Source organism: Saccopteryx leptura, chromosome 4 (assembly GCF_036850995.1).
Source record: "Saccopteryx leptura isolate mSacLep1 chromosome 4, mSacLep1_pri_phased_curated, whole genome shotgun sequence".
NCBI lineage: Eukaryota > Metazoa > Chordata > Mammalia > Chiroptera > Emballonuridae > Saccopteryx > Saccopteryx leptura.
The window spans coordinates 152650047-152665831 of NC_089506.1; the positions used below are offsets into that span (position 1 = coordinate 152650047).

General features: G+C 38.8%; 2 protein-coding genes across 2 annotated transcripts in view; one reads left to right on the top strand and one right to left on the bottom strand.

Moving 5' to 3' along the window:
• The window catches only part of LOC136403269 (Rieske domain-containing protein), an 85791-nt gene that overhangs the window by 21708 nt on the left and 48298 nt on the right, over positions 1–15785 (top strand). The window lies entirely within an intron of this gene.
• The window catches only part of SPATA9 (spermatogenesis associated 9), a 33296-nt gene that overhangs the window by 8120 nt on the left and 9391 nt on the right, over positions 1–15785 (bottom strand). Inside the window, exons 3-4 of the mRNA XM_066381871.1 lie at positions 14683–14910; positions 2445–2540 (exon numbers count right to left, since the gene is read on the bottom strand). Coding sequence (XP_066237968.1) covers positions 2445–2540; positions 14683–14910 — 324 coding nt within the window. The remainder of the gene's footprint in view (positions 1–2444; positions 2541–14682; positions 14911–15785) is intronic.

The window sequence follows — 15785 nt, forward strand, 5'->3', positions numbered from 1 at the left end:
TATATTTGCATTCTAGCTCAGTTGAATGTCAGTTTTGTATAAAGTTCACATTTAAGATATTTAGCACATCTCAAAAATTTAAAACACTTTCAAAATATTTATATGATAAACTCAGTTTTTTAAAAAAAATTGTATATGTGTTTAAAAGTAAGGTCTTTTACTGTTTTCAGGATGTCTTGGATATTCTTGACCCCCTGCATTTCCCTATGAATTTTAGAATAAACTAGTCAACTTACACCGCTCAGATTTGAATTGAGACTGCATTTAATCTATAGATTATAGGAAAATTTAGTCTTTATTATTGTATGTTTCGATATGATCAAAAAATACAAAAAATGTGCAAGACATCTAAGGAAAAAAACAGATAAAAATGAAGAGATATTAAGACCTAAATAAATAGAAGAATATACTATGGTAACAGATTAGGAGGATTTATTCTACCACTTATTGAGACTCACTAAGTTTCTCTAAATAACAGTGTTGAATTGGTATAAGAATAGACAAATAGATCAACTGTAGAGAACAGAGAGTCTATGGACAGACCTACATATATAAGGACACTTGATTTATGACAAAAGAAGTGTTCTTGGGAAATAGGAAAAGGATGTGATTTTCATTAATAAATTGAGTTGCTTCAATTGGATACCCATGTAGGAAAAATTAAGATTTCCCTCACACCAATTCCAAGTGGATTATAAACATAAAAGTGAAAGGTAAAATAATAAAGCTCCTAGAGTACATCAGAAGAGTTTCATAACCTTGAATGTCGGTCAAAATTCCCTAATTAAGATATATAAAGCTCTTAACATAAAGGAAAAAACTTATGAACTGGACTACATTAAAATTAAGAACTTCTGTGTGAAAAGACCTGATAATAGAGAAAAAGACAACTCATAGAATAAAATGAATTTATTCATATGTAACCAAAAGAGGGCATGTTCCTAGAATACAGGGTTGGGCAAAAGTAGGTTCACACTTGTTCGTATGGAAAATAATACAGAAATAATAATATGAGAATAGGGGAGTAATGGGGGACACGGGGCGGGGGTGAGGGAGTTATATTGAGTGGGACACTTGAATCCATGTTAACATAATAAATTTAAAAATTTAATAAAAAAATAAACTTTGTGTTTCACATACAACTGTAAGCCTACTTTTGCCTCCCTCATATATTTTAAAAGCACAAATCAATAATAAAAGGATGGACAACTCCCAATATAAAAATAAGAAGATATACAAAAAAGGATATCCAAATGTCCAATGAATGTATAAAAAAGTACTCAATCTCATTAATAACCAAGGAACTATAAATTAAAACAGCAATGTGATAATACTACATATCCATAAGAATGGCAAAAATGGAAAAGATTGAAAATACCAAGTGTTAGTGATGATGTCAAGCAACTGGGATTCGTATAATCTCCTGAGATGAAATGTAAAAATCATTTTGGTAAAACATCTGGCAACATCTACTCGGGATGAACATGCACACAATCTGTGGTCCAGCAATTTCACCAAAACATAGGTACAAGAATATTCATTGTACTTTATTCACAATAGCCAAAACTGTAAATAACCCAAATGTTTAACAGTAGAATGGATAGTGACAGAGTCAATTAATGGGATACTACACAGCAATGAAAATCAAATTACTATTAGCATCAAATGAATCTTACAATGATAGTGTTGAGTGAAAAAAAAGGCAAATACAAAAGAATATATATGTATTATCTCATTTATATATAATTCAAACAAAAATATCTATGGTATTAGAAGTCTAAATAGTAGTTGCCTTTATATAAGAGGTTAGTAATTATGAGGAGGACAAGAAAGACTCTTCTAGAATGATAGTAATATTTTGTTTCTTGTCTATGTGGTACATAGGTTGATAGATTTTGTGATAATTCATCAAGCTGTGTAGTTTCCTCTTTGTGTATTATATATATATATCATTAAATTTAAAGGTAAGTATAAATGGCAATATATTCAAAGAAATAATCCCTTATAATTTATAAAATCTTTTACATTTTGTCATGTTTTTCGAGGGACACTTGAATTATAGCTCTTGTAATTCAAAATATACTTTTAATTTACAGCACCAATAATTCAAAATACACAAATGTTTGTTTTCTCCCAAATCACAGACTTAAATGATGAAATACCGAATTTTAGCCAAGCATGCCACAATGCCTGACACAAAACAACTGTAGCTAAATGATAGCTAAACCACAGTAGTTTCTCCAAGTGGGAATAAACTCTCTAAAAATAAAATAAATTTAGTTATTTAAGCAAATTAGTTTTTGGTGGATTGAAATACTAAATTTTTAATGTAAAATTATTTTATGTAACAAGGGAATAGTATTTTGGTTTAAGACTAGAATGTACAGTATACCTTTATCATTACATGAAATAAGTATATTTCTAGATTCTAATAATTTTCTTACCAAATAAATTAGTGCTGCATATGAAGCATATATTATGCTAGTTAAAGCAGTCTTTGCTGGAAAGGAAATGATATCAAACAAAGAACTCTTTTTGACCTGCAAAAACAGAAGATAATTTTCTTATTAAAACAAGTTTTCAATGTTACAATGTTAAGTTTTACAATGTTATTGAAAATTTAGAACTTAAATATTTTTTTCCAAAGAAAGTCATCTACTTTAGATCTATCTGGATTTTTTCACATTCTAAAATATATTAGTTTATTTTTCTCCTTTTATAAGAAAATAGTCTCTTTTGCTCACCAAAACCTTGACATCTATAATAAAATAAAATTTAAAATCTTGCATTTCCAATATATAAATTTAGCTGTTTTACATTCACCAAGTGCTCGCTAGGAGGTGCTGCTGTGCATGTTAGGAAACCAGTCTTTGTTCAAATTCATGTAATCATCCTTTACAAAATTATTCATTTTTTCAATTAGGCAAACAGCAATCAAAATACTGAGCTTTTTTTTTTTTTTTTTTTTTTTTTTTTTTACAGAGACAGAGAGAGAGGGATAGATAGAGACAGACAGGAACAGAGAGAGAGGAGAAGCATCAATCATCAGTTTTTCGTTGTGACACCTTAGGTGTTCATTGATTGCTTTCTCATATGTGCCTTGACCATGGGACTTCAGTAGACTGAGTAACCCCTTGCTCCAGCCAGCGACCTTGGGTCCAAGCTAGTGAGCTTTTTTTTTTTTTTTTTAATTTTTTAAAATATTTATTTATTTATTTTATTCATTTTAGAGAGAAGAGAGGGAGGGAGGGAGAGAGAGAGAGAGAGGGGAGAGAGAGACAGGGGGGAGGAGCAGAAAGCATCAACTCCCATATGTGCCTTGACCAGGCAAGCCCAGGGTTTCGAACCGGTGACCCCAGCATTTCCAGGTCGACGCTTTATCCACTGCGCCACCACAGGTCAGGCGCTAGTGAGCTTTTTGCTCAAGCCAGATGAGCCTGTGCTCAAGCAGGCGACCTCGGGGTCTCGAACCTGGGCCCTTCCGCATCCCAGTCCGATGCTCTATCCACTGCGCCACCGCCTGGTCAGGCTGAGCATTTCTTGGAGAGTAATGACCTGCTTGGAAATGTTAATCATGAGACTACCGAAGGCCAGCTTTAACCTTAAATCAGGGGTCGGGAACCTTTTTGGCTGAGAGAGCTATAAACGCCACATATTTTAAAATCTAATTCCAACCTGACCAGGTGGTGGCACAGTGGCTAGAGCATCAGACTGGGATGCGGAGGACCCAGGTTCAAGATTCTGAGGTCACCAGCTTGAGTGCGGGCTCATCTGGTTTGAGCAAAAAGCTCACCAGCTTGGACTCAAGGTCGCTGGCTTGAGCAAGGGGTTACTCAGTCTGCTGCAGCCCCATGGTCAAGGCACATATGAGAAAGCAATCAATGAACAACTAAAGTGCCACAATGAAAAACTGATGATTGATGCTTCTCATCTCTCTCCATTCCTGTCTGTCTGTCCCTATCTATCCCTCTCTCTCTGTCTCTGTAAAAAAGATAAATAAATAAAAATAAATAAATAAAATAAAATGTAATTCCATGAGAGCCATACAAACGACCCGTGTACGTTATGCATTATCCAATAAAATTTGGTGTTGTCCCAGAGGACAGCTGTCATTGGCTCCAGCCACCCGCAACCATGAACATGAGCGGTAGGAAATGAATGGATTGTAATACATGAGAATGTTTTATATTTTTAACGTTATTAAATTTTTTTATTAAAGATTTGTCTGCGAGCCAGATGCAGCCATCAGAAGAGCCACATCTGGCTCACAAGCCATAGGTTCCTGACCTCTGCCTTAAATGATTGTGAAGCTTCAGAAACTGCTCTGTGCTCTTATCCAATATGCTTTTTTTTTTGAAATTTAGAGAAGGTTTACACCAATAATGAATTTGTCTCTCAGTTGTTTTTCAAGCTTCTGGTATTAGAAGGTATCCCTGCTTAACATATAATAGTATAATATACCCAGTTTAAAGGGACTGTACTCTCAGAGGCCACCTTTGTTGCCTTGGGCAGGATATGAAATGAGGGCATTAAGAAAACCGTCCCCTTCCCAACCAGCAGTGCCATGGCACGTGGAGTTAGCCATGCTCCTCTAAAGTAAGAACCAAGCCACGTGATGGCTTCAGTAACTCCCAAAAGCAAATCAAATCATGTAATTGCACAGCAAAAATGCACACAAACTGGAAAGAACAGTATGTATGTGTTCATTAAAAAGTAATTTATAACATTGAAAAACTGAAACAATGATAGAATGATATCTGCTCATGGTATAGTGCAGTCTTTTAAAATGTGCTTCCAAAGAACATGTGATAGCATTTCAATGAGCAAACATTTTTATGGTACTGTGTCCCAGGTCCTGTTCTAAGTATTTGTTATTGTAGTAAATCCTGTTTTTGCTTACTGCTGCCACTACTGAGTTACAAACAGAATTGCCCATCACAATTTCCCTTCTCCTCTCTTAAGAGATTTATGGAATGCTAAAGCCAAGGATACTACCCGGGCTGGGAACTAAGAGATGGGTAGGAGTATGGGGAAGGCTTCTTATTTCCTACCTTTTAGGTCACATCAATTCCTAGATACAGGGCTAGGGAGGGCCAGTTTTAGCCTCCTCTACCCACAAGTCAGTGTGGAAAATATCCCAGCATTCCTGGCTTCTGGAAGGAGTTCCCAGGAAATAAAGCAGCTGTTGCTGTTTCCCTCTTGTTAGAAGAACCAAAATGATAGCACACCTACGAGTGCCACTATGAGGCTACAAGGAGATGCAATGCTAGTGGAGAGCAGATGCCGGCATTAGGAAGGGAAGCGGATATAATCCCGCAAAGTGCTTTCCCGCAGAGTGAAAGGTTATGTTTGTGAACATATAAGTGAAAGTGGAAGGTCCATATGCAATAATCAGTAGTCCATACATATACAATAAAATAAAATAAAATAAGGGGAGTCTGCATGCCTAAGAAGTTACTGTTTCTCTTTCACTGCATCTTTCTTTTTCAGATTTTGTCCTTCACCTAAAAGTAATTAAAACTGATTAGTTTCAAAATAAATTATGTATTTGATAGATGTAGGCTTCTGAATGATGAATCTGTATATTGCCTAACGGCACTTTTTCACCATTTTAATGCTTTTAATAAATACTTGCTATGCCTGTGACAAATCATCCCAGTAGAAAATCAATTTCCTCTAAAATTCATGTGGCTACTGGCAAGTAGTCATTTTTCAATTTTATGACTCACTTGCAACACATGTTTTTCATATTATAAGCTGCCCTGTGTCATCTTTGGCTTGCTGTGAGCAGGAACAGTGTGTGGTAAAAACAGATAAATACACAGGAGAAATTTGATAAATGGGAGGCTTTATTTAGATTGTCCTGGTCTATTTCAAAAGTTTTATCTTAACCTTGTTATATTAATTTTATGTTTTCTTATATTTAAATTAAAGTAGCTCATTAAAACCATTTCGATCTTTAACTAAATCTCACCTCATTTCATAAAGAATGGTGTTCATCTTATTTTCACTTATAATGAGATAAATCACAAATAAGCAAATTATAAGCAGTTTAGAAAATAAAGATCTACTTACAGATGACCTGCAGGTTAGAGAATTACCAAGCCCAACTTAGTTTATGTTCAAAACCACCTTGGTGAGGGATTTCAGGGGAGTAAAGGGGAAACTAGCTCAGTGATTCACGATTTAGTACTGCAGGAAGTACTGATTACTGTTAATAGATAGGCCCAGAAAAAAGCACTTCCTGTAAGATTGGGAAAGCACACGACCATGTCTTTGCATAGCTACCCACAGTACCCATGAACAGAGGGAAGACTAGCAGCCCACACACAGTCAAGAAAGTTCTTCAACTTTGTTTATCCCCGTATTAATGTCCTATGGGGTACTGATCTTGAATAAGCTCTTAATCAGGTGGTCCTATAAAAGCTCAAACGTCCCAACCTCTTGGCCAGACTGGAGAATTATGTCTTCAAGATTCCAGTAGTTCTCTTTCTAGGAATCATCCTTTTGTCCTAGGTCTTGAATCACACCACCCCAGATAGCCTCATGGCAAGCTCATCCAAGGACCTACGGAAGTTCCTGATATAGGTGAGGTTTACAGTTTAAACCCAAACTGGAGTCTGTCCTGGAGGATTAAGGGTAAGTAGTAAACTTGACTTAGAAAAGCCTCTGACCATCCTGCAAAAGGGACCACGAGTCACTGGGATCCACCTATGGCTCAGGCATTGTAGAAGCTGTTTTCTTCACTTTGCCGGCACAAAGTAAATACAGTTATCTCTAATGCCACTATATGGAAGATTCTCTCACAGGAAGTGCTCTCAGTCCTGTGGCCCTGCATGGCCTGCCAAAGTCAACAACTATGTCTGGGAGCTGACGTGTCTTGGCTGAAGTCAGTATTCAAGCTGATTATCTAGGTCACTGCTGCAGCTTAGAGCAGCTGCAGGCTTCACTCAGCCAGGCAGCTTATGAGGCTAAGCAGATGCACCAACCATTCTGTAAGTACTGGTACTGAGGATGTTGAAAACCATTAGGATATTCTCCACTCAGTTTTCCATTCCTGAGGCCATTTCTAGAACCAGCAGATAGAGTCCTACAATCTCAGCCCTGCAGAACCTGGGAGCGTTTGGGTAGAAACCTGACTCAGCACCAGTGTCAGGTGCAAAGGAAGTCTCTTTTGACAAAATATCCAGCTGGCCCCTCCTGGCCTGTTACACAAGCCAACAGAAGCTCTTCAGGTCACCTGTATCAGTTGGGTCTTTGGGTGATTCATATTTAGCACAAAATCTTTGAATATAACTTTGAAGATATCTAGGACATTCTCTAGAGCTAATATGCAATATAATTAACCGAAAAGGCCTGGGTAGATTGTTAAGGGAGGTCCTGTGATAATGTCCATTCTCTAATTATCTCAAGGAGATCTTTCTTACAATATATACTTCATCTCAGACCACATCAAAGAGCTGAAACACTCTCCTAGTTATAGTCAGTGTCCTAATGAAAATATTTCTTTATTCCATGTGCTTGAGGGAGGTAATCTGCCTCACTGGTGGGCTCAGCTACATAATATCCAGCAGAGTTTGGGTAGAGCCACTGGAGGTGCTCCAGGTTCCTCATGCTCTTGCCAGTGATGAGACAGCACATGAAGAGGACCTGTGAACAGACCTACAGACTGGTCAGCAGGCCTCTTACTTTCCTATGGAAAGTAGTGTCCGCCATGCATCCACCACAAGCCACATCTCCTTGCAAAGTACCTCATTGCACTCCTTTTACTTCTGCACACCACAAAGCTCCACTTCAACACAGGTAGCCTGACGATGCTTGAGGGAATTTGTGTTGGAGTTCACAGTGGGAGGCTGAACTCTGTCACTTTGGGAAGTCAGCCAGGCAGCGTCCCAGGGCTGCCACATCTCCGTGCCCCGCCTCTTTCTTCCTAGCACACTCTGGTACCATGACACACTCCGTGCACAGACCAGGCCATTGACCTCCGCCACACCTCATATATTACTCTGTTGTTCCTTTGACTTTCCAGGCCATTGTCTTCACTATTCATACTTCTATTTTAGTCACCGCTGAGACTTTCAGGTTTGAGATATGTTGTTTTTCTCCCTTGCTACAACTTAGTTCCCGCTCAGTGGCAATTCTGATTCTCCACCTGAGCTAATGCACCTTACGGAAGTAAGGCTTCTGCCTCATGGCTACTTTCAAGGACCCTGGAACCTCTGCCCTAGGACTGTTTCCCCCCGTCTCACTCCAGCCTCGTACATTTCCTGAGCAAGTCATGCTCTCTCTTGCTTCAGCATCTTAATATACACTGTTCTCCGGGAATGATTATTCTTCTTTACAAGGCTAATTTCTCCTACTTCAACTTTCAGGGCAGTATCACCTTCTGGAAAGCCTACAATGACTACTCTTTGGAATGAGATGCCCCTGTTGATGCTTACACAGTGCACTTTGCTCATTTGGATGATGTACTTGCTACACTCTATTAGCACTACTTGCCTGCCTATCATCCCCACAGCTCTTAGGCCAAGGACAGGACATCTACGAATTCCTAGTACCTAAACTAGTGATTTTACATGTCAGGTTCTCAATAAATATTTGTTGAATGAATGAAAAAGTAGAATTATACTTTACTTACTTCCAGAAACAAATTCAACCGTCTTACATTAAAATTTGTAAAAGATACTAAAAAGTAAAGCTAAAGGACATCTGGTTCCAGCAACATGGCAGAGGTAATGGGGAACCCCACACACAGAAAAACCTATAAATTTGGTGTATGACATAAAGTCATACACCAAAAATTTAATATAAAAGTGAGTTGGAAGGAAGGAAGGGACATTCTTGTGCCAGAAACAAAAAGAGCTAAAAGCTGGAGCAGTAAGTGTCTATGTCTCAGAAACTGAAGATACTATTGGGCCCTGAAATGATGACCGAGGGCTTGAGCTTAGAGACTGGGAATGAGATAAATGCACATGAGATGAGGACAGGCCTCTGGGTGGTCTCAGTGCAAGTAGGGCAGCTGCAGCCAGCAGTCCAGGAAGAAGGTGGGGAAGCGGGTCTCCACAGAGGCTGACGTCCCCAGAGCACTAGCAGAACCCTCCAGAGGGATAGTTCCCAGCAAAAAAAGAATTTCTATTTTTAAAAACACCCCGTTGAAGAAAAACTTCCAGTTAAATAAAACTAAAAACACCAAAATAAATAATCTATGAGTGAGACACAGTATAGATTGCAATAGTCAGGAAGATTAGCATCTCCCAAATATCTCAAGGAAAAATCTTAAAAAAAAAAAAAAAGATAATAAATATGTTTAAAATAGAGATTTTTAAAAAGAAATAAACTCATAAAAGATACTTTGAGAAAAGAATTAGAAATGGGGGTGGGGTAGGGAGAATACCAAACAGAAGGTCTAGAAGTGATAAATATAATGTTTAAAATTTAAAGCACATTGAATAAGTAAAAGAACTGGTAAACTGGAAAATAGCTCAGAGGAAATTATTCAAGATACAGCAAAAAGAGATAAAGAAAAGGAAAAATATGAGGAAGATAAATAGACAAAGAATAAAATGAGAGGGTCTTAAGTATATCTTTAATAGGCATTCTAGAAGAAGAGATATGAGAAAATGAGAAAGCAGTAATATTTGAAGAAATAATGGCTAAGAATTTGCCAGAATTGAATTATTCTCATATTCAAGAACCACAATGATCCAACCTGACCTGTGGCGGTGCAGTGGATAAAGTGTCAACCTGGAACACTGAAGTCACTGGTTTGAAATGCTGGTCTTGCCTGGTCAAGGCAAATATGGGAGTTGATGCTTCCTGCTTCTCCCTCCCCTCTCCTCTCTAAAATGAATGAATAAAAATCTTAAAAAAAAAAACAACCCACAATGATCCCAAGTGACCCAGTCTTAAAAGCATTTTGACGATAATAAAATTGAAGATGTGTATCCTTCATGACCCAACAAATCCCTCTTCTAGATATATACCTGGATAATGTCTCACACATATAAATAAGGAGTCTTTTACAAGACTGTTGTGTCCACTGAGGCACTGTTTGAAATACAAAAAATTTGGAAACTCACCTGACCTATGGTGGCACAATGGATCGAGCATTGACCTGGAATGCTGAGGTTACTCATTCAAAATGCTAGGCTTGCCTGGTCAAGGCACATATGAGACACAGCTACTATGAGTTGATGCTTCCCACTCCTCCCTTCCCACTCTTTTTCTCTCAAATCAATAAATAAAATCTTTTCAAAACAATTTTTTTAAATCTAAATTGTGCATCTGTTCAGGAATAAATAGTAGATTTTTTTCTTATAATGGAATATAACATAAGTTAAAATAATCATAGCTACATAAATAAAAATGTCAAGTAAAGAAAAGGAAGTTTCAGAAAGATCAGTACAGTTTACCTTTTATATAAAATTTAAATATACATAGAAAATAGGTGCATATGTAGTGAAAATACTAACATATGCATGGAAATGCTCACATCAACATCAGACAATGATTAACTTTGATGAAAAAAAAGGGGGACAGTATTGGGTAATGGTTAATTATATTTCTTTTCATAAAGGAGATACCTGAAGGCAATGTGGCAAAATATATATTACCACCGGATAAATTTTGGTGGAACTTCTGATAAACTACCTTTTACATATTTTGAAATATATATATATATATATATTTTTTTTTAGAGAGGAGAGGGAGAGACAGAGAGAGAGAGGAGAGGCAGAGAGAGAGAAGGGGGGAGGAACTGGAAGCATCAACTCCCATATGTGCCTTGACCAGGCAAGCCCAGGGTTTTGAACCGGCGACCTCAGCATTTCCAGGTCGACGCTTTATCCACTGCGCCACCACAGGTCTGAAATATTTTATTGATAAGGATTTAAAAAATTAAACCTATGTCCTAAGACAATTAGAAAAAGAGCAAAGGAGAAGAAATTTCATGTATTCAATTAATCTTGAATACATGTCAAAAGAGAGAGTCACAGTCAGCATATGGGCCTTAGACAAGTCATTTAATCCTTCTACCTGTTTCTCACATCTCAGGCTCCTGGAATAAGTTATCACAACTAAGCTCTAAATTTACCTGTGAAACTCACTGTCAGTCAAGGCAACAAGGTAAACACATTCTTTTTCCCCCTCATTATTGGATAAAGGGAAACACAAATTCAACTGAAAATAGAGATTATTCTTCTGCCACTGAATTTTCATGAGTATTGGAAGTCAGTTCATGGATCCACCTCATTTCTGTACAGATTGGGTTTTCTGAGCAAAGGATATGGTTGAATGGCAAACAGCTTGGGAATAAAGTATATTCTTCTTCCAAAAAATATCTGGAGAGCTCTAGTGATGTTCCTCCCAGACATGTTGTTACTGGAGACAACCAGGAAGCACAGGGGAGTGTCCCCCATTGACCAAGAGCCTGCAGGGGGAGGTCCTTAAGGGCCAAACGCTAGAAAGGTGAGTGGACTGGCCCAGAGAGCCAAAAGCTTCCGAGATGAATGGACAGGGTCAGAGCACTCCAAACGCTAGCAAAATAATGGGGTAGAGAAAAAAACCCTCCCCTCCGTATCCCTACTGAACCACAGCCTTGAGCGGGAAGGAGAGACGGCCTTTGGGACAGGAGTCTCCCGTTCTCCCAGGTCACAGCACCTGAATAAACTGCCTTCCTTCTGCACCAGCACTTGCCCCAGGGGCTTGGCTTTGGTTGTGGCAGGCAGCTGAACTGGTTTTCAGTTACAGTGTCACAGGGCACTAAAAATAAAGCCAGACTCTCTTCCTACCCCACTAAAGAGATCTGCTTCTCTCTCTCTCTCACTCTCTCTCTTCCTCTCTTTTTCTCTGCTCCCCCTCCTTCAACCAAAACCAGGCAGGCACACTAGCAACCGTATAAAAAAGCTGAATCTAATAATTTCAGGGCTCCTCTCCTGTGATGCATTACCACGTACAGGCACAAGTGACACTTGGCTCTCACACACTGCCCTGTGGGAACTGAGGTGTAGAAAACTGACCCAAGGTGCCACTCTGGTTGCTGCTTTGCGGTGAACGAATAAAAAATCTGTGTCTCTGCAACAGGGTCTTGTGTCTCCTGTCAGAGTTGTGTGTGTGTACGTGTGTGTGTCTCTGTGTATTTGTATAACTTGTTACCTTGTAAATAACATAAAAATATCACATCCTTCACAGTTCTGACTTAGCAAAAAGGAGCAAAAAGAGCCCTGGCCGGTTGGCTCAGCGGTAGAGCGTCGGCCTGGCGTGCGGGGGACCCAGGTTCGATTCCCGGCCAGGGCACATAGGAGAAGCGCCCATTTGCTTCTCCACCGCACCCCCTTCCTCTCTGTCTCTCTCTTCCCCTCCCACAGCCAAGGCTCCATTGGAGCAAAGATGGCCCGGGCGCTGGGGATGGCTCCTTGTCCTCTGCCCCAGGCGCTAGAGTGGCTCTGGTCTTGGCAGAGCAACGCCCCGAGAGGCAGAGAATCGCCCCCTGGTGGGCAGAGCGTCGCCCCCTGGTGGGCGTGCCGGGTGGATCCCGGTGGGGCGCATAAGGGAGCCTGTCTGTCTCTCCCCGTTTCCAGCTTCAGGAAAAAAAAAAAAGGAGCAAAAAGAAAGACTCAATAATATAATGAACTGTGTCTTTAAACACATCATAATAAATACAGAAATAGTCTTCAAAGGACACTTCTTATATCAATCCTCTGTAAAAACTATGGGTCTAACAAAGCAAGGAAAGAAATGTCAAGGAAAAACATCAGACAGAATTTTAAAGAGAATTAAAAATCATACGGTTTAGCTGTTTCTTTTTGATCTAAAGATGCAGGAATAAGGTTTATTAGTGCTTAGACGGAATCCAGTGATTAACACACACAAATCTTTTTTTTTTTTTACTGTCTCAAATATCAGATATTTTAAGAGAGCCTTTTATAAATGCTGTCTCTGGCACTTATAATTGAAATATCTGATGATTTCTGGAAGTGTCAAAGTCTTGATTACCGGTTGGCTCAGCAGTAGAGCGTCGGCCTGGCGTGCGGGGGACCTGGGTTCGATTCCCGGCCAGGGCACATAGGAGAAGCACCCATTTGCTTCTCCACCCCCCCCCCCCTTCCTCTCTGTCTCTCTCTTCCCCTCCCGCAGCCAAGGCTCCATTGGAGCAGAGATGGCCCGGGCGCTGGGGATGGCTCCTTGGCCTCTGCCCCAGGCGCTGGAGTGGCTCTGGTTGCGGCAGAGCGACGCCCCGGAGGGGCAGAGCATCGCCCCCTGGTGGGCAGAGCGTCGCCCCCTGGTGGGCGTGCTGGGTGGATCCCGGTCGGGCGCATGCGGCAGTCTGTCTGACTGTCTCTCCCCGTTTCCAGCTTCAGAAAAAAAAAAAAAAAAAAAAAAAGTCTTGATTAGAGAGATTCCTGTGTAATGAATATTTTGTTGATTTTAGCCATCCCATCCATTTTGTCATCTTGAAACAACCCAGATCCCTGTTTGAGGACCTATCCTTGCCCCATTCGCAGGTCACGTACTCTGGATGGAGTTCCCATCACCGCTCTAGGAATGCAGCAGATAACTGAGGCCTGGGCCAATGAGTGATTCCCATTTCCCTGCTTTAGAGGTAAGCCATTCTTTATGAGCTCAGGGCTTGGCCAGGAATGCTGGGTCAAGGACTCCAATTCTTTTCTGCTGTAATTCAACCTAGAAGGATGAAGCCCTAGAACAGCTGCAAATCATCTTGTGACTATGAGAGAAATGTCAGTCTAAGAATGGAGTCAACACAGAGAAAGCAGAGCCAGGCGACAAAGAGAAAGAGAGAAACAGGATCCAGAATACATAATTTGAGTACCTGTATTCAGCTATGCCTGAAACCTTATTAACTCTGTATTGTTCAGCTACATGAACTAATACATCTCCTTCTTGGCTTAATGAAGCTTGAGCCAGGTTTTCTCTCCATTCAACAAAAGAGTTAAAATTGATGCATCTGGGGATTACATGCCAGACTTGCAAGACTCCAGATCTTTTGTAACAAACATTTAGAATGCTTTGAAAATGTCCAGATTGAAAAACCCAGAGTTCTGTGACATAAAGTTTAGGGGGGAAGATTGGTCCTGAGAATGTTTTAGGAACTGTTATCCTTTAACAGATTCTAAATGAAACAATGTAGAACATATAATTTGAAATATACCTGGGCATTGATAGGTTTATCAAAATGAGTTTTTAGTTAAATATACTCAATATGTTATGTCAATCAAAGATCATCTAGAAACATAGGTTATGGGGAAAATGGAAGAACATAATCATTTTTAAGGTTTGTCGTGGCATTTTAGGTTTGACATAAGCAGTAATATGTATGCTTATATTTAGAATGAACCATTTGAAATGGACAGGTTTATACAGTTCAATAACAAGAAAAAAAGTCCACATTCCTTCCTTTTCCAGATTTATTTAAACTAGAGAATATACTGTTTTATAAAACAGCCCAACCATTCATTTCTCTTATCCAACTATCTTGTTTTACATATAGGACATCCAAGTGCCTTTTCTGGCTGGCTCAGTGGTAGAGTGTTGGCCTGGCATGTGGAAGTCCTGGGTACATATAGGACATCCAAATGTATTACATTTTTCATTTTTCAAATCTTGCCATTTCAAAACATTTCTATAAAAAGCGTTCATATCTTATGCAAATGCAACATTACTTACCTGCATGTTATATAGAGGTTGCTTTGGTGCATTAACTTCCCTCAGCAGACGATGAGATATGTTCCTTAACTCTAAAAGTCTACAAACCACCTGAGGCTGCAGAAGTTTGGCCACTGATTTGGAGGATCTGGATATGCTGTTTAATCCATGAATTAATGTTCCTCGGTTGATCTTGGCTAAAGCGACAGCCATCCTGATTTTAGATGTTTTAGGCATGGGTTCTCTTTTCTGGAAAAGAAGGCTTTGAACAGTGACTCGTGTGATTCTCCAGTGAATTAAAATCTACTTTAGCAGAGACCAACTACCCCATAACTGCACACTGTGCATATACTCAGTGTTAATATCCCACCCTCCATACAACTTATTGCCCTCATCATGTAGTTAAATCTTTCTATGAATATATGAATTTTTCCTTAGGATAACTATCCAGAGTTTAAGTTACTAGTGTAAAGATATAAATTTTTCATTTTTCTAGGTATATTTTTTGCATTGATTTTTAAGAGCTTTCAAAATAAATATTATTTAATGTTTGAATTATTCAACTAATCTTATTAAAAAGTTATTAATATTTTTCCAGTTTACTTTAAAATTTTTAAATGGTAGAATATAGCATACATATATAATGCATAAAACAAATATCTTATAGACTAATCAACAAGCTTAGGAAAATTTTATTTCTAAAAACTTCGAAACTTCTAAGAGCATTCTGATAGAAAAAAATTATGGCATTACCAAAACACATAAAATGTAGTTCTTTCTCTGCTCTACCAGAAAAGGAATCACAGGGAAATTACTTACAATGTGGCCAGACTGCATTCCAGGAAATGGACAAGTACAGTTTTCATTATTCATTTAAATAAAGTTATGGGCTTTTCTGGCTTTTTAGTATAGCAACTTTGAATCATTACTTATTGAGTCTAAACATATAAGTACAAAACATCTTTTAAATGGACTTTTGGCTACAACATTATATATTTGTCTAAGAGCTAACATGCTGTATATTTAAAATGCCTCAACTTTTAAACTGAAGTAAAAATTTTATTGTTGCTTCTGTTCTCAAAGTTCAGACTTCTCTTACTGGTCATCATTTGCCAACGGAGATA